Source organism: Brassica rapa, chromosome A10 (assembly GCF_000309985.2).
Source record: "Brassica rapa cultivar Chiifu-401-42 chromosome A10, CAAS_Brap_v3.01, whole genome shotgun sequence".
NCBI classification, from domain to species: Eukaryota; Viridiplantae; Streptophyta; class Magnoliopsida; order Brassicales; family Brassicaceae; genus Brassica; species Brassica rapa.
In genome coordinates this window covers 15,239,542-15,261,286 of record NC_024804.2, presented here as the reverse complement: position 1 = coordinate 15,261,286, position 21,745 = coordinate 15,239,542, and the positions used below count along the sequence as shown (strand labels likewise).

Here is a 21,745-nt window from a genome sequence, read left to right as displayed (position 1 = left end):
GATTTAGTTGTATTCAGAATAACCAATCAGATCTGTAGTTTTGTTGTATTTGAATTTTTTGGATGCAACATCTTTCGAATTTCATGTTATATATATTTTAGTAATAAACAAATTTTTTTTTTATTTCTTAATCATCACTATAAAAACGATGCATGCATAAAGTATATATGGTGTATAAATCAATCCAATAATCCATTAGTACGTAGTGGATATGAAAAATCCAAGAACAAAAGGATAACATTTAACAAACAATAGTTGCAAGAACACAACAGCATGATCAAAATACATATGTTACAACATATTTGGACTGAACTTTTCCCGCCCTCTCTTTTAAATTGATAACCAATCCGGATCTGATTAATTTATCGTGTGAACAAATGCAGTAAGTGAAATCATTTCGCAAGTAAGATGTTTCACGACTCACGAGTCTTTAGATGTTCCGAGAGGCGCAGTCTCCATGTGTCGATTAATATCGTTCAAATATCTTTTTGAGTTGTATTCTTCGTTATCCAATAATTCTTCTGAATAAGTCATTTGCAGTTTTTTAGTTTTCTCATTCTCTTAACTGATCTAAGCTGCATTTGCCACATACCTAGGTGAGAGGTAGGTGTGGCATGTGCCACATACAAGAAGAAAAAATCATTAGTTTCTTTGAAGATTTGAGGAACTCAAATAACTTAAATCTTTTATGCCCCATGCACATTTGGCTAAAAACTTTGTTATCTAATATAAAGTGCCACATCTTATAACATTTGCTGGGTCCGCCCCTGGGCCAACGCTAGTAAACCTTACAATTTACAACGAAATAAATATAATAATCGTCTTTATATCTAGCTAGGATATGAGAGAGGGTCACGCATCACAATACTCACATAACCAGGCTATGTTGTGTGCTAACGAGGGATTGTTTACCAGTAATGAGCTCAAGAAAGCAGTACATTTTACCCTTTGATGTATCTACATGTCACTACTTATATCAGACCTTCTTCTTATCTTTAGATGGGCATGGGCTCTAAATGAATAAATAAAGCCCATACGAAATAATAAAAGGTTTCCCTGATTTATACGGACAGTGTTCTGATTTCTGAGAATCATCCACGATTGAAAGAAAAAAATGGAAAAAGTGACGGAGAATCCCAATTTCGAGACGAAAAATCTTCCTCCTCCAAACCATCAAATGGATGCAGATGATGACGACGAGAATGTGAAACAGCTCAAAGAGTGTTCTTCTCTCAATTTGTCTTTACAGGTTTTTGTTTCTCATCTTCTCTTTGATTCCTCCATCTTTTATACTGGCTTTATTTTATTTGATTTTTGTTTTGGCAGGATTGTCTTGTTGATAGCAATAGGGACTGGAAACCTTGTTAGAAACGTACGTCGTTCTCTCTATTCTCAAATTTAGTAGCAGATTAAATATGACACCTAAGGGTTTTAGAACTGGGGGTTTAGGGTTTTAAACAAAAGAGAAAGACATTGAGTTTTTTTTTTTTTGAATGAAAACATTGAGTTTATTATTGTTGTGTGAGGAACTGATTTAGAAGTGATGGATTAATTGAATTCTCTTACGTTACGTGAAAGAGATGATACAGTTGGTAAAGACAATCGGACGTAGTGTTGATAAGCTTTTGTTGTTTGTGATTTGTTGTTCCATAGACGTTCAAGCTTTGAAGGCATGCCATGAAAGGAGAACGAAGAAATGGTAGAGATGATGAAAAGTCAATTCTTAATTAGGAAGTAGTGATTGGTTACTTCTTATACGAAAGTCTTACTATTGTTATGCATACAGCTTTGTGAAACGGTTTTCTTATGATTCTTCTTGTTTTGCGGGTTGCAAAATGCACAAATTTTCTTGTCTACAATGTAATTCAATAAAAGCAAATTTCACTTCAAGCAATTTGAATCTTTTTTTTTTTTGTGTTCTTGCTGGTTGGTTTCGGTTCATTTGCAGAGAATTTTTTTCTTTTGATGGCTCCTAATTAGTTGAGTTTTTTTTTTTTGAGATGTGAACAGTGGTTCACAAATAAAAAACAGAAATTGTATTTGCACTTCATAAAGCTTGGTTTGTTGTCTTCCTAGTTGAATTTGGTTCATTCAGAAGATTTCACTCATTTGAATCTTTTTTAATAGAATGCTACTTCTTATGATGAAGAACCTCGTGTGTCCTTTTTTCCAAAGCTACTCATCTTTTTAAATTGTATGCTACTTATTTTGTATGTTATTGGAGAAAGAATCTTGTGATCGTAAATGTAACCGGTGAATGGACATTAAATAAGAGCAGCGAAGCTTCTTAAAACTCAGATTTTTTTTTTCTTCTGCCTTCACTATATATCTTTGTGAATTGTTGATTGTTTTTAATTGATTAAGTGATGGTTTTTAAGGAAAATAATGAATTAGCTATCAATCTTTATAAAAGTAAAGTTTCAGAGTGGAGTGGATTCCACTGCTCAGAGAATATCTTAGTGCAGTTCAAAGTGATATCTTAGTGCAGTTCAAAGTGATTTTGCTACTGGACATAACAAAATTGGTTTTTTACTTTTAACCAATGATTGTCACGTGCATATTGTTTTTTAGTATGTTGGGAGTGGATAGAGTTTACATGCGCGATTATTGACATTAAGTCATTAACTAAATATTAATTTTCTTTTCAAAAGGTCAATAGGCAAAAGCCAAAAAGTGAAATTTGAGAGTAATTTTTTTTTGTATTTTTGTCGTCTAAAGCACGTAGACATGCACATTGCCAGAATTTAATGTTATGATCGGATTGTGTTGTGTTAGCCATGAGTTTTAGTTTTAACTGGGTTGTGTTGGATAGCCTTGAGTTTAGTTTTTACTGGATTTGAATTTTGGAAGACATGACGATGATGACGATTGACGCCCATGCTAATTTGACCAATGTTCACCAGAAGCCGGTGTAAAAGGTATATCTGGTGATACTAATTCCGACTTGATGCATATGTTCTGCTAACGCCGAATGTAACTGACAAAACATAGCGGAAGCTGGTTGAACATAACTTTTGAAATGTTTTTACCATATGTTTCGTGTATTGGAGGATGGTCTACCTTGGTTAGTAACATATTTGCATATTTTTTAATCTCTTTTTTTTTGGGTGTTTTCTCCTTTTCTATTTAGGTTAAACCACAATATACTTCTCACATAGGTGATGATAAATTAATTTGCAGCCATAGATAACAATGAAGATGTATATCAAGAGTCTCATGTAAAGATATAAGATCATTTTAAAAAACAAACATAAAAACACAAAAGAAGAAGACAAGAGCAAACATTTTTTACCATCCCCCACTAAAATTCTACAACACAGTGCCTCAAAAATGCTTAGGCGTGACAGTGCCACAAGTGCAAAGTGGGGCGCATGATGATCATATGTTCCCACTTATATCTTTCCTTACCCAATCCAACCAATCATCTCCCTCCACGTCATCAACTATTTAAAACCTAAAACCCTTTTTTGTTTGTTTCTCCTCCTCCGGTGAAATCTATTTCCGACGAGGCGTGAATGACTGATACACGACTGTCCCGGAGCCCGGGAACTCATCCATAAGCCTGCTCCGACACTTCAAACCGAGCTTCTTCGCCAACACCCGCTCCACACGCTTCGTCACCTCGTGGTCATAATCCTCACCGTTGTAAGTAGTGGCGATGGAGACGCAACCTGGCCGGAAAACATCAATCGCGCGGGCCAACACCTCGGCGATGTCTCCTTGACCTCCGTCGTAAAGAGACAACCCGCACTCGAAGCTAGCGTAGCTAAAACCGTCTTCAGGCGTGACGTGGATGGTCGAGTAACGGTCTCCGTCGACCCCGTTCATCGAGTAACCGCAAGGATCAAACGCGAAGTCGCATATAAACGCGTTTGCGTTTATCATATCGATACCGCTCAGCCGCGTCATCTCTTTCCCGGCGGAGTCACTATTTCCCTCGTCGCCTTTCCGTCTGAAGAAGCTACGAGCGTTGACTCGGTCAAGCTCCGTCATGCAGACCTCGACAACAACGAGAGACTCGTCAGGCTCCACGTCAGCGCTCGCGGTGAACACGTGCCACGCACGCGAAGGGTTACTATTAGAGGGCGTCATGACGGAGGCTTTGCGGTAACGGAGAGACTTCGGGAGGCTTTCTTCGACGATGACGACTTCGTCTTCGAAGCTCGTGTAAGGGAAAGGCTGCGAGTTGGGGAATATGAAGCTCCCGCGCGAGTAGCGGCACGCGCGTAGCGTGAGGTTGACGTTACGCGCGAGGTGGATCAGCGGTCGGATTGATTTGAGGAGTTGTGTCGTGCCGCATGTTTTGATGATGATTTTGGTTGGGTAGATGAAGAGGCTTGACTCGGAGAGGACGTAAGCGTCGAAGCTGTGGTTTGCTACGGCGGAGACCACGGTGCACTGCACTTCGTTTAAGACTTGGTCTAGAGATTCGAAGTCGATTAAACGGAGGCCCATTGGGTTGTTATTGGTTATAGAGTCGTTGAAGAATCGAAGTTCGAGTCTTTTCTCGAATCCCTCGAACCCAGACACTGCCATTGGAAGGTCAGAAGAAAATTGGGGATAAATCAGAACAGAGGATGTTGCGACGAGAACAGAGCAGAGGAAGTGTGTGTTAGTGTGTGGAGAGAGAGAAGGGAAAGGTAGTGCCTGGTGACTAGTAGAGGAGAAATGGTATTTATAGAAGAGATTTGGGAGGATATAAAGGAGGAGCATGCGGGTTAAGAGACCAATAAATCATGATTGCAGGCATAATGAAACGAGAAAGATGATGAGAGTTTGTGTTTGTTGTGTATGTAAGTATGCATGCATGCGTACTGCCTCTGTGAGAGATCTAATTAGTGTGCGTTTCTGAGTCATTTTAATATTTTTGTGTTTGTTCATCATTTTCCATTAGGTGGTATGTTAGTTCTGGTTGATAATATTGCATAATTTTCAAAATCATGAAAAATAAACAAAAAACATGTAGAGTACAACGACATAATAATTTGTGATTGGTAAAACTGTTATCGAATTACGAAATGGGTTAATGTAAATTTGCCGGTTCTACACAATTATGTTTATCAGTAAAACTGTATAGTATCGCAAGACATATTAGCAATCCAAATTTTATAAAGCTATCAATCATGTTATCAAAAGACGATGACATAAGCCCAGGCCTACCTTGTATCTCGTAATATTTTAGTTTGTATACTAGGAAATTTTTTTTGGTTACACCGGATAACAGCCTGAGATTGGTCAGGTTCTTGGTTGGTTCCGAATAGTCTATATTGGCTATTTACTCTCCCTTCGTGATGGGTTCTCTTCTCTGTTTCATCAACTGAATGGTTATTCGGGTTTTAGCAGAAATCTCAATATCAGTTTCAGGGCATTTCCAATGATAAATCAAAATAAAAGAAAACTTAAAAATAAAGAAATATTTTTCCAAGAATACATCATTTTAAGGAAAAACAAGGATATGAATAGTGTTATATTATTTGAAGTAATGCTATTCAAAAATCATTTTGATGTTCAATTTTTTTATTTGCATAATAATCTCTAATGTTTTTGATAAAATTATAAAATTAAAATTATCTTTTATTTAATATGTATATAATGATTAAAATTTAAAACATAACTATAATAACAAATTAATTAAATAATGATATCTAAAACTTATAATTCAATAATGATATATCTAAAATAAAAATTGTGATAAAATAAAAAATAAACAATAACATTAAGGATACATAACTATTACCGAAAACAAAATAAAAACACAAACAAACTTAACATATCATAGAAAATTTATGAAAGAATAGCACTGTTTAAATATAATTCTATTAGTTTTTGTATGTGGTTATGTAATTTTACTAGTACAATAAATATTTTATTTTTATAGAGTTAAAGTTAAGTTAAAATTTAGAATAAGATTATATAATTTTAAATCTTATCAGATAAAAGGTGTTCTTACAAAAGAAAAATGAAATAAATATATTAAGAATTAGAAAAATGAAAGAAACTATTGAAGTAAACTCAAACTCAAAATTAATTTACTTCATTTTGAAAAACAAATGAATGAACCATTGAAAATGGTTTTTTTAGTTTTTCTCCTAGATTACAAGCCTTCATTCTTATTCTTTCATGGTTTCAATTTCTTGTTTGTCTTGATATTTGAATGTAACTTGGAAAACAATCACTAAACTTTAAACCTTAAACCTAAATATTCTATAGATAAAAAAAATCACTAAATCTTAAACCTAATTGTTAAAGTATTTTTGATTAAATGTATCTTGTAAGTTAAACATTTCAAGTAAATTCTCTAACAGGATTAAACACTCTTATAATTTGTCCACGGCGTACCAATGACAACCATGATCACTGCAGCATTACACATTAACCATGCGCTATATTACTAGTATACTAAATTGTACGAATTAAGTATAAATTATTTTGTCGTCAAATACTACATATACTCTTGTTAAGAAATCAAGTAAGATTATGCTTAAAGTCAAATTATCCATCCAGTAAATCTATGGAGCTATACTCGCAAAAAAATATCATTGCAACTACATTGGTAAATTATTTATTTTAATTTTCCTATTAAGCGGATCTGAACAGGATGGTTATTATTGTTTAAACCATATTTTTAGTTACGTTTTACTTCCAATTATTATACTCCAGAACACCATCTTGTCATATAGTTTTTCTTTTTGTACATATAATAATTGTAGAAGATGGCAGATTTATATGTCAATAAATTGACATAAATTGAAGAAAAAGTGGGATGTATGAGTTGTATAACATATTAAATAACATGTTATCTTTTATAAACATTTAATTTATATATAAAAGTTACAGCAATATATATCAAGCAGCCTTAAGTGCACAATTATGTGACCAGTGGCGGAGCTAGATCTCACGTTTATATGGGTCATAACTCATTTATTAGAGACAAAAATATACATCTATGTGGTTTGAACCTAGGAACATGTGGGTCAATAGGAGAGATCTTGACCAAATTACCACAATAGCAACATGTAAAATAGCCTTACAAGTTTATATTTATTAATTTCACATGGGTCATTTGACCACCATGCTTCTAAGGTGGCTCCGCCACTGTATGTGACGCATGTCTGCTTTGCTTGCTTAACATGGGATTGTGTAACGCATGTTTGCCTTGCTTGCTTAACCGAGGATCAATGTTGAAGTTTACCGAGAAATAACATAGATCGTCGGTTAATAATTTATTGACCGGGAAATTACAAACTTAACAAAAAAAGAACCAAATATCAGGCGTGGCAACTTGATAATTACATATTTCCCTTTTCAATTTTAATTAGGACTGAATGAAATGAATGCTTCGTTATGTGATAGTGTGATACCAAAAGTGGCATCTCAACATCATTTCTATTCTCCATGACAATTTCATGTTCTAACTCTGTATTCCGGCATTATCATTATCCATTGTTTTGAGGAATTTCGTTATATATAATCTGTCAAACAAAAAACATTAGATTAGTTTTAACTTTTAAGTTAGACCTATTTGACTAATTTAAGTTAAAACCGATTTTAAGGAAGATCAATCAGATATCCTTGGATGGAGTATATCAAAGTTTGGTTTAGGTAAAAACATGTATTTGAACTTAGATAATAGTAAACTATATCATTTTAACATTTTGCAACACTACAATATTTATCGATTGTAAGAAGATGAATACAAATGTTAATCTCTTAAATGTATCATCGTTGTTAAAGAGTTAAAATATTACAACTCACTTAAATTATTTCAAAGATTTCATAAAAAAATTTAAGTTTTACAACTAACACAAATCACCAAAATTACATAGGCAACATCAATAGTAAAATGATGAAGGTGGACTAGGTTTCCTGCTCTCGATTTGTTTACTATTGACTCTCCATAAGTGATTTCACTTTTTACCTCTATGAAATTATGTTTTTGTTCTCGTTTTTGTTTCACTAATATAAGTTTTGTTTTTTTATTTAACTTCTTTTTTGAATTCAATGAATTACATATGTGTCAATTTAAAAAGATAGACATCTTTAAAAATTAGTTCCACTCGAGATACATATCTAAGAATCAAAATTTGGAAGAAAATCACCGACAAACTCTATTCACATGTTAGTGTTCAAATCTAATATACCAAGGTGTTATAGATTATAAGTGCAGACTCGAAATATAAATGTATGTCTAGTATATATTTACCAGTTCGATCTAAAAATCATCTAATTCTAGAACAACAAAACAAATTACTTATTTTATTAACCTATGCTTTTGAGGTTTAGTTAGTTAATAATATACCGATAAAATATAATATAATACTTTATCTTTTTTTTTTTTTTGAAACACGATATACTTTACCTTTCTAGTATATGTAAATTATGTATAAACAAAAAACTGTTTGATTTATTAAATGGTAAACCAGAAAACTTATAATAAATAGTTCAAATCTCTCATTTTTTACAATTATTAATAGGTGTTTCCCTGCACCATATGCAGAAATAAAAATTTAAAATTATATTTATAAACAAATTTTGTTAATTTTTTTAGTTTTATATTTGCATACAATATCTTATTTTATATAAAAATTAAGATAAAATAAATATTTTTATTTACATTTATATTTAATAATATATATATATATATTGAAATATTTTTATTTATTTATTTTGTTAATATATATTAAATTAAATTCTAAAACATTAAGGGAAAGTTTTGTTATGTATAATTAACAAAACATAAAATTAAATAATATTTCTAAAATTTGTAAATATTAAAAAGAAATAATAATATATAATTAGAAATTTTGTTTTTCGAAATGCATAAATTTTTAAGATATGTTTTAGTAATAAAAATTAAAAAATTATTTAAATAATATTTTCTAAAATTATTATATATTACTATATTTCTAAATTTAATATTTATTGTTATATTAATGATAATTTATAAGTTATTACATTATTCTAAAAGCTTACAGAAATTATAAAACAACATTAAATATAAATATCCATGTCATAATTAGTCCAAGTTATGTCCTCTTTATTAGTTTGCCATGTCATCATTTTACTTTTAAAATTAATATGATTATAACATGTGTCAAAATCACTTGGTAAATAATGTATAGGGGATAGTTATATAGGATATTAAGGAGAAACAAACATTAGACGAATGATCAAATCTATCATTCTTCGAAGACAATAAGGTGATTGAAATCTTGTCATGATATTTCATTAAAAGTTTTGTAGAAAAAAAAATCAAGATATAATTATTCAATCTGAATGAAATAATGTATATAGTGCTTCCAATATTAAAAATCAATTCGATTTGAAGAAGTGTATTTATGGAATTGTTAGGATCAAATAACATATTACAAACCAACACCTTTTGTTTATTTACAATCATATTTTTAGTAAATAAATAAAAAAATGTCATTTTCTTTATTTTATATGGTATATAGTTAAACTTTAGTGATATTGACATAGATATACATATACAGTATAACCTCTTTAAATTAATACTCTATAAATTAATATATACTAAAATTCTCTATAAAATAATATAATTTTATAGTCTTAAATTGAGTTTTTGGTTCAATTAGTATATCGATAAATTAATATCTCTACAAATTACTAAAAAATTATACTTTTGGTGTAGTTCCATCATTATTAATTTATAGAAGTTTCACTGTAGTATATTTTAATATAAATATTTATTATTGATATTTTCTACTCATATGACTTTATTAACGTTTGTATATTTTTTTAAACAAAAATTTAAACTATTAATCATAAAACTTTTAATGTGAGATTTTTCAATACAAATTTAAAAATTAAAATGTTAATAGCTCAACATTTTTTCAATGCAAAATTTAAAATTAACATATTTTATATTTTTATATAGTATATAATTTAATTTAAATGATATATATATATATATAATATGAGACTTTGTTTTTATATGATTTATGATTATTTTTATATTGCTTGAACGAAAAAAATTAAACAATTGATCACAAATTTTTTAAGGTGAGAATTTTACTATTTTTAGTAATTTATAGTCATCTTAAAAAATTCAAAATATAAAATATAAGAAAAAAATATATCTTTTATTTATATTCCTAATGTGATTTTTTAATTTCTTTTGATAATATAAAATTAAACAAGAAAAGAGAAAGAATGCAAAAATTATTATCAAATATGTATTACTCATAATCATTAATTATCATATATATGTTAATCATATTAGGTAATTCTGTAGTTTTTATTTAAGGAGAAAATAGAGTATATTATTTTGTACACTACTAATCAATTTGATAGTTAATTTAATAAAAAATATAATATATATTTATATGGACCAATTTATTTTTCTAAGAATTCTAAGAATCATTCTAATGATGACACATATCTATGAAAACATGTTGTAATGCTTGAGGACTAATATATAGGGGATATTAATTTGAGAATTCGGCCAAAAAAAACTTCAACTTTACATGAATTGCCAAAACAAACATGAACTTTGGGGCTGGCCAAAAAAACACCAAACTTTCATTGAATTTAGAATTAATTAACAATGTTTTCGCTGACTTGCCAATTTAGCACGCCGTCAACAAATTTAACAGAAATATTTGACGTTGTTTATTGTTGACGTTAAGTGAAACGACGTCGTTTTCAAATGAGATGAAACAACGTCGTTTTACACGATATGAAATTAAAAATATGTAAACCCCTAGATTCGAACCCAGGTAGGTTAGTCAAATGGGAATGTATTTTACCACTGGGCTACTGGCACTTTTAATGTACTTACTAACATGTTTACTTTTATTTGGTACATATTAAATATAAAAAATTCTCTAAAAACTTAATAAGATCTTTAAAATTCCAAAAAAATTAAAAAAATAAAGAAGATTTTTATAAAATTAATTTTGAAATTAAAATTGAAAATAAATTTTATTTTTCTTTTAAAAAAAAAAATTCTTCCAAAATTTTCTAAAAAATTAAAACGAACTTTAAATTCCAAAATATTGAAAAAAATAAAGAAATTTTTTATAACATAAATTTTGAAATTAAAATTGAAAATAAAATTTTATTTTTCTTTAAAAAAATAAAAAATATTTTTCTTTAAAAAAAATAAAAAAATCTTCCAAAAATTTCATAAAATTAATTTTGAATTAAAATTAAATATTTGTTTTTCTTTAAAAAATCAAAAAAATTCCAAAATTTTCATTTTTTTAAACAAAATCCAAATTTTTAAAATTATAATAAAATGCAAAAAATTAAAGTTAGAATTATCAACTTTTTATGTGTGTATAATTAATTTCAACTTTTAGCAAATGTATTAAAAACATTGAAAGTTTTGGAAGATTTTTTATTTTTTTGAAAAGAAAAAATAAAATTTATTTTCTCTTTTAATTTCAAAATTAATTTTATAAAAAAATTCTTTATTTTTTCAATTTTTTTAGAATTTTAAAGATCTTTTTAAGTTTTTAGAAAATTTTGGAAGAGTTTTTATTTTTTAAAAAGAAAAATAAAATTTTATTTTTAATTTTAATTTCTAAATTAATTTTATAAAAATCTTCTTTATTTTTTAATTTTTTGGAATTTTAAAGATATTATTAAGTTTTTAGAGAATTTTTTATATTTAATATGTACCAAATAAAAGTAAACATGTTAGTAAGTACATTGAAAGTGCCAGTAGCTCAGTGGTAAAATACCTTCCCGTTTGACCAACCAACCTGGGTTCGAATCCAGGGGTTTACATATTTTAAATTTCAAATTGTGTAAAACGACGTCGTTTCATCTCATTTGAAAATGACGTCGTTTCACTTAACGTCAACAATAAACGACGTTTTGGTGTTTTTTTGGCCAGCCCCAAAGTTCATGTTTGTTTTGGCAATTCGTGTAAAGTTGAGGTTTTTTTTGGCCGAATTCCCATATTAATTTACTATAATTTTTTATTCAACATTATTTGATATAAGATATAAGTGTTACTAAATATAATAGTTAATGACATGTACAGTATTTAAACGTTATTTAATTGAAATTATAACATTGTATATCTATGTAAGTTGATTATAAAATATCTAGTAATCTATTACAATGCAAAACATCAATATTCAAAAGGAATGTACAGCATCAATTTTGATGAGTTTTTTTAAGACTGATTATTGCGCTCGCATTAGCGCGAGACAATTGCAACAACTAGCTAGTAAGTCATCATTCACAAATTGTTTTCCCCAAAAATATGAATGATACCAACAACAAAAAGACATTAGATAACATCGAAATAAAAAATTCGTAGGTCAAAACCAACAATACTAAAAGCCAAAAAGAAAATCAACAAAACTACTATGCTTTGGGGGTTGAATGTGCTTGTTCCATGGTAAAGAACCCACCCTCATAGTGTCAACATTCAATGTTTCTTTTTCAATGCGTTTGTTCTACATCCACTACTCTACTCCTTCCGTTTTGTTATGCATATATCTTTTTATGCCACATTTTGTATGTTTGTTTTGCTCATGACATACATTTAAGCAATGTAACAAAAACAATTCTAGAGGGCAAGGCATGAATTAACTGACTTGAGCAGACGATAACCTTTTTGATCAATGCTTCGGTTTTAACATGTTAGATAAAATTATGACGATTATTACAGTCACCAATCTATCAGTACGTAGTAGCATTTTATATACCAAAAAGGAAAACCAATTGATTGATTTAGTGCTTCTTAATTCTTCCTAATTACTATAGATAGTATTCTTAGCTTTAAATCTAAGATAAGGTTTTCTAAAAATTACCACGGTTATAAAACAAATAGTAGTATAATAATACAGTACAAACAAACTACACAATTGATTGGGTTGTAATATAGATTGTAAAGTTGTACAATTATGGTAATCGATGTGGAGTGGTGTGATATGACTGTATCTTACATGAAACAATCGTAAATTCCTTGTACTCAATGAAGTTTTTCCCATGACTGGCTGTGGTGTATTTTTTCAACCAGATCTTCGGGACTAGCTAGTGATTTTCACTATGTCTTATCCTTTTGGTTTTACCCTTCACTATCACTTATTTCATATAACATGCACAAAGATAAAATCAGTAAAAAAAATGAGATATTTGATAATTATAGACTAATTATGCAAGGTTTCAAAACGTGATTTCACGACTTTTAACTGATTAAAACTTATATTATTTTTAATGTTTAATGTTTTTTAGTGTTTCTGATATATATATAATACATGTTTCTAAAAATATTAATTTATAAAACTAACTTTTGAACATATAAGTTTTTAACTAATGTTTATGCAAATTTTTTTTTCATTTTGCTATTATTTGTGCCAGATCATTACTAATTCACTATAAGGTAAATGATTTTCCATTGATCTAGTAATATTTCAAAAAAACTAGCAAATAGATGTTGTAAATAGACAAAAATATATGTAATACTCCATGTTTTGTAGACAGATGCGCGTCCTCTAAACCAAACACAACCCAGTGGATTCAAGTTAAATTAAAATGAATCATACTAAACGTACCCAAATTGTTTCGTGTACTTTGTTTAGAGCCAACTATATTCAAATTGACCGAACCAAAGCAAAGATAGAAACCAACATAGTTTGGACGACACTAAGAACATTTCTACCCACCTCTATTCTCACCTTTATAACAATATATTTAGAGGTAAAATCACTTTAACCCATATTTATTTTTACTTATAAAATAAAAATTGCTATTTTTTCTTCTACTTATAAAAGAAAAAATAATATTTTTTCTATATTTTGCTTTATATTTGGAAATCTCTATAGAATTAAAATGGATCAAAATAATATTTTTTTCTATATTTTGCTTTATATTTGGAAATCTCTATAGAATTAAAATAGATCATAATTGCAATTATAAATTTTCTTTATTTTAAAATAAAAAAATAGGAAAATATATTAGAGATGGCCTAAAACAAAATGGTAACCAAATCCAGCAGAACTGCTGACACCTAAATAGAAGTAAATTATTTTAACTTTGGAGGTGTATATGATTAAGATATTATCAAAATAGATAGATATAAAAAAAAAAGGAGGAATGGTTAAGGGTTAAGAGCATGAGCAGCAGCGAACTGATGATTCCCGATTTCTAATGTTTTTTTTTTATTATTTTAATTTTTTTTTGTTTCACTTTTAAAATATATATATATATATAAACGAACCTATCGCGGCCGCCACGTGTCGTGGGGCCCACAGAACAGTAACGAAACGGTATCACTCCGGCAAATCTGCACGAACTGGGTTCATTAAAATTCAATTATTTTAATATTTTTTCTTCTCGAAAATCGGGTGAAATTTCCTATTGATATTTCGATGCGGATGGTCTAAGATAGCAGTAAGCACTATGACCACAATTCCACAAATAGAGAGCTGCACGCGCATCCACCAAGCTTCTCTCTTCCACTCCCACAAATTATTATTTATTTATCAATCAACTAATCATGTATATAAACTAGAGAATATTCCACCCATATCTTAGTTGCACAATACATAAAATTTTGAATTACATGATTATATATACTACTCACCCTTGATCTCAATTAGTTATGTAACATGGATATAGACATAGTGGATCACTTCAAGCGTGCCTATCTCATATTCATGCCCATCTAGTTTGCAAACAAAATCTAATTAGTTGAAAATTTTATAACACTCTCTTTCTTCTTCTGATTTAAAGCTGCGTGCCATATATATCTTTATCTCCCGTTAGTTGCTGTTTATTCTGGTTAACAAAAGAATATATTCAGTTTCAAAACGACAAAATACTCCTAAACTACATAATAATTATCGCCTAAGATTCAAAAGTTGAAGCATGACATATTTAGGTACGAGTGCTCTAAATCTCCTCAATGTATGTTGTGGAGCCATCAATTTGGAAGGAACAGCCGACGTGGAAACTAGTCCCATAGAAGAGGTGAGAATCTTACAGCATCATTGGAAATGAGCCCTAAATCGAGGACAAAACAAGAAAGTAGACCCACCAACTGATCAAATCCATTTCTTAAGACAGTGACATGTGAACATGGCGGCCCTACTAAAGTCACTCCTCTGGGTGACACCTATGTTTATGTTTGGTACGTTTGTTTATTTTTACATTATACTTTTCTAATATAAAATCAACAAATCTTATTAAAACAAATAAATGTCAAAATTGATCTAAATAATTTGACGAAAGATCAAAATTATGTTGTATAATGTGAAAAATAGTTTGTATATGGAACTTTTGTGTAAAGATAACATGTGATAATAAATGTCAGTCCAAGCAACAAAGTTATTGGATAAACAACTTTTTTGTAGTGGCACTACATTGATGAACCTATTTTCTTTATTAGAGATGTCATAAGTCATATAGTTATAACTAGAGCAGCTCCAGCCTGAAGTTCCAGTCCAAAGGGATGACGAACATCTAAGACATATCAAATCATAAAATAAAAACATATTTGCTTCTTTCTGTTGTTTTTATTTTTGCGTTTTTTTATGTAAACTAAACAAACAGATTAAAAAAACAACAGAGAAAAGATGTGAAGATATTTGTAATAGAGTTCCCATCCAATTCAAAGGATTATCTAAGTTAACATTCTGTTTCCATGAGTAACTTCTGATGGTTTAAGCACATGATTTATTAAGAGATTAAAAAGTATATTAAGTATGTTATTTATTTAGTCATATACATGTATGTAGTGCATAACATACAACTTTAAATTAAATTCACCTACGAAGATCAGAGTTACAAAACATTACCAAGATACTAAAAAACTATTATCCACATCGTCAAATATGATATATTTTAGAGAAAATTAATTCAATTAAATTGGAACATATTGTGTTCAATCTAAAAAAATTAACTAAAAAATTTACAATATTTTCTATAAATTCACAAGTTTTGATATTATCGGTAGAGAACCATAAAATTGAGTGATATTGTATCATGAGCACACATGTTTATATCCAAAGTATAATTAACCAAAGAGGTTCACTCTCTTCACACACCATATGTTAATTCATCACTATCTCATGTTATGCACCCAAATTTTTTTTCTCATTATATATTTGTTTCATAGCACTAATCAGGGATCTTAATGATATAGTGAGCACATCTCCTAGTTCTACTGAATCGGAAACCATGGCTAGTTTGGATCAATATTTTGGGGATAATCTTCTCTCCATAGCATGGATCAGAATTTTGAATTTCTCCAAAAAATATCTTTACTCGGACGCTGATACATATATAACGCTTCAGTTGTAATGAAACTGTTTCAGTTAGACATATCAAATCATAAGCTAAATATGATAATTTCATATAATCATAAGTGAAGAATATTTATATACTATCACTTTTGATTGATTAGCTATGTGTTTAATTGTTATTCAATTAAACTACAAAACTATTATAAAAATGATTTACGTACTAAATATTACATTGTTAGTGTGTTATGTCCCACATCGGTAATCTCAGAGTCAGTCAAGTAATATATAATACACATGAGCCAGTTCACCTATTGCCTTAAGGTTTTGGATTGAAAGTTCATGTTTATCATGGTATCAGAGCGTGTTTTGATCGTTGGAGCACCCCGTGGATGTTGTCTCACAATAAACTCCACGCATCAGATGGTCATACCTGAGCGTGAGGAGAGGGTGTTAGTGTGTTATGTCCCACATCGATAATCTTAAAGTCAGTCAAGTAATATATAATATACATGAGCCAGTTCACCTATTGCCTTAAGGTTTTGGGTTGAAAGCTCATGTTTATCATACATCAATCAAATTCCATAAGTTTTCTTCCTTACATATATTCAATTTAATCTTCAAGGGAAGATGGAAAAAGAGAAGCGCATGTGGAAAAAGGAGAGCGTATAAGATTAAGATGTACCTCGAGCCCAAAACCAAATCCATAATCAATCTCCATACTCGATAGTGATTGGTATATTAATCTATATATGAGAAATGATAAAGAGTACTTGTATCGTTTTTTTATTAGGTTGTTGGGTACATATGAGGCAAATTATTATTCGATGTAAATCATTCCTCGTGCCTCTTATGCTATGTTCTCCTTTATTATAATCATCAGAATATTTATTTTGAAATTTCATTAGGTTGAGAATTATTAATAATAAACTATTAAGAAGAGGAAAAAATCTGATGGACCCTTATGGTTTCTCCACGCAAGATCATTCCACTGAAAGGGCTAATACATGCATGCATTATACTTTCGACTACAGGACCAACACTTGCTTTACTATTTAATTCAGTTTAGTTGATTAGACCTTTATGTTTACTAATGAAGTTTCTAGCCAGGACCAAGTTCTATATCCACAAGTATATAGTATTTCTTTTGTAGTCACACCAACCAAGGTCCAGTAACTACAAGTCAACAATTATATAAAAACGTGTTTATCTATGATGATATTAACATGCTTCAACCGTTATCATCCAAAGCCGCAGACTCTACAAACACAAGTACATCGTTATCTCTGGCGCACATAATGTTATTTTCATAAAGTTGCCACAATAATGAGACGTGTTTGCGTAAGCATGCGTCATCTCTTTGTCATATTGTGCTAATCCAACAAAACATTATTACATGTGACACTTTTGTGATGAAGAGACTTTCAAGAGATTTGGCTCAGTCTTTTTTGTTTTCATATGATAGCTGATGATGAGAGAAGGGTGAAGCATGGAGGCCATCATGTTCCCTCTTCTCGGAACCCTCTGTCCTCTTCAAAAGGTATTTGATTCTCTCTCTTAATAAAATCCTTTCATGTACAGTTTAGTACATAAAGAAAATCCTTTCATGTACAGTTAAGATTCATTTCCTCATTACTGCTTCTACAGCTTCTGGTTTATTTGAAATCGTTGTAAGTAAAATCAGTATACTATATCTATATGGTGTGCCAAAAAGAAAATCCACTTTGGATTTTGAAATGAGGAGTGCTCCTAACGAGAGGATTATCAGTATCTTGGAAATCTTAAACAATATATGATGCATTGACTAATTGTCAGTTGATTTAGTTAATCTTATATTTTAATTTGGTTAAAGAATCTTGGTTCTTTGTTGCTTATTATTATAGATTACAACCCTATGCATGTATCCCTCATAATTACTTTTTTTGTGGGTGCAATGCAGTGGAATATTCATCCTACCTTTGGCTTGTGGGCTCATTCATACTTGCTTATATAACCTGTTTCCTACTCCTTTATATGTCTAATCTAACTAATACATATATATGTACGGTTGATGAATATCCTACTAAGCCCCTATAGTAATGGCAATCAAAATGTTATGTGAGTGTGACTCAAACTTGCGATTATAAAAGAACAATAAATAATCGCAAAATCAACTTAATTATTTGTTTTGTAGTTTATTAATTAACGATATATTATGTCATATGATAGTTTTTGATACATGCAGTTGCGGTATACCTAGTTTACAATATTAATTTTTCTTTAAAAGATTTCAGTCTCTTACTAAAATAAAAAAATAAACACACACAGAAGAAACACTAAAATAGAGAGGGAAATTTTGTTCTGAAACACACACATTTTTAAAGTCCCATTAACTAAAAATAAGATTAATTAATTAATAGTAAAATGAGAAACCTTTTTAAAATTATTCATTTTCATATAACTAAGCTACTCCAATTGAACATATATCAAAAACCTATTTTTTGAGAGCAAACAAGAAGAAGCTGTATATGATGATGATGTTGCAGGGGATATGAAGAGTTTGATAGGGAGAAGGAACATTGATATGACAGTGTCTCCAAACCATAAGCCCCCCAACTCCTGTGCAATCATAACATATGTTTGGCTTTTAGGGTTTCATTTTTAACTATCTAGTAGAGAAATCATAAGCATATAGTCTAGATATCTACAACTCTATATATTTGTAACCCTCTATATTGGATTATTGTTCTTGAGGAATAAATTACTTAGAAGCTTGCTTGCGACATGTCTTACTATTTGTATTGGTGATACGTGATATCTGACGGGTGATCCAAATCATTGTATCTATAGCACGGCAATTTATTATGTATATTTGTCAACATCTACTTTTGAATCTGCAAAACACTTTATTATCTCTTCCAACTGAAAAAAGCTATGAAAACGTTAATTGGGCCTTATTGGGCCAACATGGAATAGATCAAGACAAAACCCATGAGTTAAAAAGCCGTGCATTAATTACTTTTTAAAAATCCATTACACTGTGTGAAAGTGAAACTAAACAGAAGTTTGTTTTGCCTTAACATCGTGATTAGAAAAAGCAAAAAAAAAAAAACATGTGCATGATTTGATTTGACCATCTAGCTTTGAAGCGAGGGAGAGAAGGAGGACGAAGAAGAGAAGAAAAGTGTCGCCCTTTTTTTTCTCGTAGCGCTATTGAATGAGTTTCCGATCCACGATCTCGTCGGTGAGCTCAGAATCTCAACAAGGAATCCGAATCTGATTCTCATCATGTCGTTCTCCTTCTTCAAGCCATCAAGGCCCAAGACGCCTCAAGAGGTTGTTAAGGCGATCAGAGACAGCCTCTTGGCTCTCGACACCAAAACCGTCGTCGAAGTTAAAGCCCTCGAGAAGGTTAAAGTTTTCACCTTTATAGGCCTTTACTACTCTTGAATTTTAGATTCACTCTTGATTGCTTATTGTAATTCACTCGGAACCGTTGAAATTGGGAATTGTTTACTTTTGTTTTTGTTAGGCTTTGGAAGAAGTTGAGAAGAATTTTTCATCTCTGAGGGGAATGCTGTCTGGAGATGGTGAGGCAGAACCAAATGCTGATCAAGCTGTACAGTTAGCATTAGAGTTTTGCAAAGAAGATGTTATCTCTCTTGTTATTCATAAGCTACACATTTTGGGATGGGAAGTAGGTTTCAATCTGCTTCCTTTGTTGTGTGTGTTTGTGTTAATTGAAAACTGTTATTGACCCAGTTGAGCTATGTTTGCAGACAAGAAAAGATTTGCTGCATTGCTCGTCTATCTTGTTGAAGCAAAAAGTTGGGGAGGCTTATTGCTGTGTGCAGTACTTTGAAGAACATTTTGAGTTGCTTGACTGTTTGGTTGTATGGTAAATACTTTAAAGATTGGATCTTTTTTTCTGTTCTTTGATTTGAATCCTTATTGATAATTCACTCTTTGTGAGCAGCTATGATAACAAGGAGATAGCTCTGCATTGTGGAAGTATGCTTAGGGAATGCATTAAATTCCCAAGTCTTGCTAAGTAAGTCAATACCACTGTGATTCCAAAGCTGTTTTTGTTGAGTTGAATTCTTTTTTCACACGGTTAAAATTGGTTGTAGTGCCTTTTCAGGTATATTCTAGAGTCTGCTTGCTTTGAGTTATTCTTCAAATTTGTGGAATTGCCGAACTTTGATGTTGCTTCTGATGCATTTTCAACATTCAAGGTGAGTTTTGTTCACTATTGACTTAAGACTCGGTTTTGAATTTTTTCTTCTTTACTCAACACTTTAATAACCTCTCTCTCTTTGCAGGATCTTCTCACAAAGCATGACACTGTCGTCTCTGAGTTTCTCACCTCTCACTACCCTGAGGTTTGCTCCAGCATCTTTTTTTAAAAAAAAGCTGAGATGAAAAACTCAAGAAGCATTTCTCGGTTATAAATCATTTAATGAAAATATACATTATGAAGAACATGTCTTCTCCTTTGTTTCAGTTCTTTGATATATACGAAAGGCTTTTGACATCATCAAACTATGTGACGAGAAGGCAATCGTTGAAGGTTTTGTTTGCTCCTTTTCTGGTGCTACATTCATCTCTTATTATAATGTTTGTTAACAGTGAAACTATTCATGGTTTGATTTAGCTTCTCTCGGATTTCTTATTGGAGCCTCCAAACTCCCACATAATGAAGAAATTCATCTTAGAAGTTCGTTATATGAAAGTGATTATGACACTTTTGAAGGTTAGCAATGAGTTTGTAACTTCCATCTTTTTATATTTTTTGCGGTTAGTTTATCACAAACTCATCAGTTTGTTTTCATGTAATGGTGTTAATGTTAATTTGAGTAGGACTCAAGCAAGAATATTCAAATCTCAGCCTTTCATATATTCAAGGTAACATGTCTCACTTTGTTCAAAACTGCAACTTTATCTGGTAACTAAACTGTTAATAGGTCTCTCTGATGAAACGCATTTTATTTGTGCGCTTTACAGATCTTTGTTGCGAATCCTAATAAGCCACAAGAAGTGAAGATCATTTTGGCAAGAAACCACGAGAAGTTACTTGAACTTCTTCGCAACTTGTCCCCTGGTAAAGGTAACGACTCAGAACTAGTCGAGTAGTGATCTTATAGACACTACACTCTAAACTAGACTTATTCCTTTGCTTTAAAAAATCTTATTTTAGGTTCTGAAGATGATCAATTCGAGGAGGAAAAGGAGCTGATCATCGAGGAGATCCAGAAAATGTCTCGCCTGAAAAACCTTGAACTGTGAACATACTTTTCCTCCGTTCCATGCGGTGATTCCTGAGTCCTGTAAAAGAGCTTTCTGGTGATCTCTGTCTCAGAAGTTTCATAACTGTATGAAACTGCTTGTTTTCCTAATACATGTAGTAGAAATGTAACTTTTGATTCTCTGTGACAGTTCGCTGAGTTGCTCTGATCCCTAAACTTGTCTCTTATTAAAAAACCATAACACCTTGTTACCTTTTAATAATTTCATATGAATATTGTGCTTTTGTATGTAATCTT

At 30.6% G+C, this 21,745-nt stretch overlaps 2 protein-coding genes and 1 pseudogene across 2 annotated transcripts; 2 read left to right on the top strand and 1 right to left on the bottom strand.

Moving 5' to 3' along the window:
- The first annotated feature begins 120 nt into the window (after positions 1-120).
- LOC103845799 lies at positions 121-1,890 on the top strand (annotated as a pseudogene).
- Positions 1,891-3,201: 1,311 nt separating this feature from the next.
- Positions 3,202-10,220, bottom strand: LOC103845798 (S-adenosylmethionine decarboxylase proenzyme 4). Its single transcript, XM_033281562.1, has one exon. It carries the CDS (start codon positions 4,711-4,713, stop codon positions 3,496-3,498), a length of 1,218 nt encoding a protein of 405 aa, XP_033137453.1. The 5' UTR covers positions 4,714-10,220; the 3' UTR covers positions 3,202-3,495.
- A 9,061-nt stretch (positions 10,221-19,281) lies between these two features.
- Positions 19,282-21,743, top strand: LOC103845796 (putative MO25-like protein At5g47540). Its single transcript, XM_009122684.3, has 11 exons — positions 19,282-19,613; positions 19,735-19,899; positions 19,982-20,100; positions 20,179-20,253; positions 20,344-20,437; positions 20,525-20,584; positions 20,707-20,772; positions 20,857-20,955; positions 21,063-21,107; positions 21,207-21,309; positions 21,400-21,743. Exons 1-11 carry the CDS (start codon positions 19,491-19,493, stop codon positions 21,486-21,488), a joined length of 1,038 nt encoding a protein of 345 aa, XP_009120932.1. The 5' UTR covers positions 19,282-19,490; the 3' UTR covers positions 21,489-21,743.
- The last annotated feature ends 2 nt before the right edge of the window (positions 21,744-21,745 follow it).

Bases quoted from the DNA above. Each gene is read 5' to 3' on its own strand.
- LOC103845798 (XM_033281562.1), bottom strand. From the start codon at position 4,713: ATGCTCCTCCTTTATATCCTCCCAAATCTCTTCTATAAATACCATTTC.
- LOC103845796 (XM_009122684.3), top strand. From the start codon at position 19,491: ATGTCGTTCTCCTTCTTCAAGCCATCAAGGCCCAAGACGCCTCAAGAG. The intron at 19,900-19,981 runs GTAGGTTTCAAT...CTATGTTTGCAG, and splicing joins TACACATTTTGGGATGGGAA to ACAAGAAAAGATTTGCTGCA. The intron at 20,585-20,706 runs GTTTGCTCCAGC...CCTTTGTTTCAG, and splicing joins TCACCTCTCACTACCCTGAG to TTCTTTGATATATACGAAAG.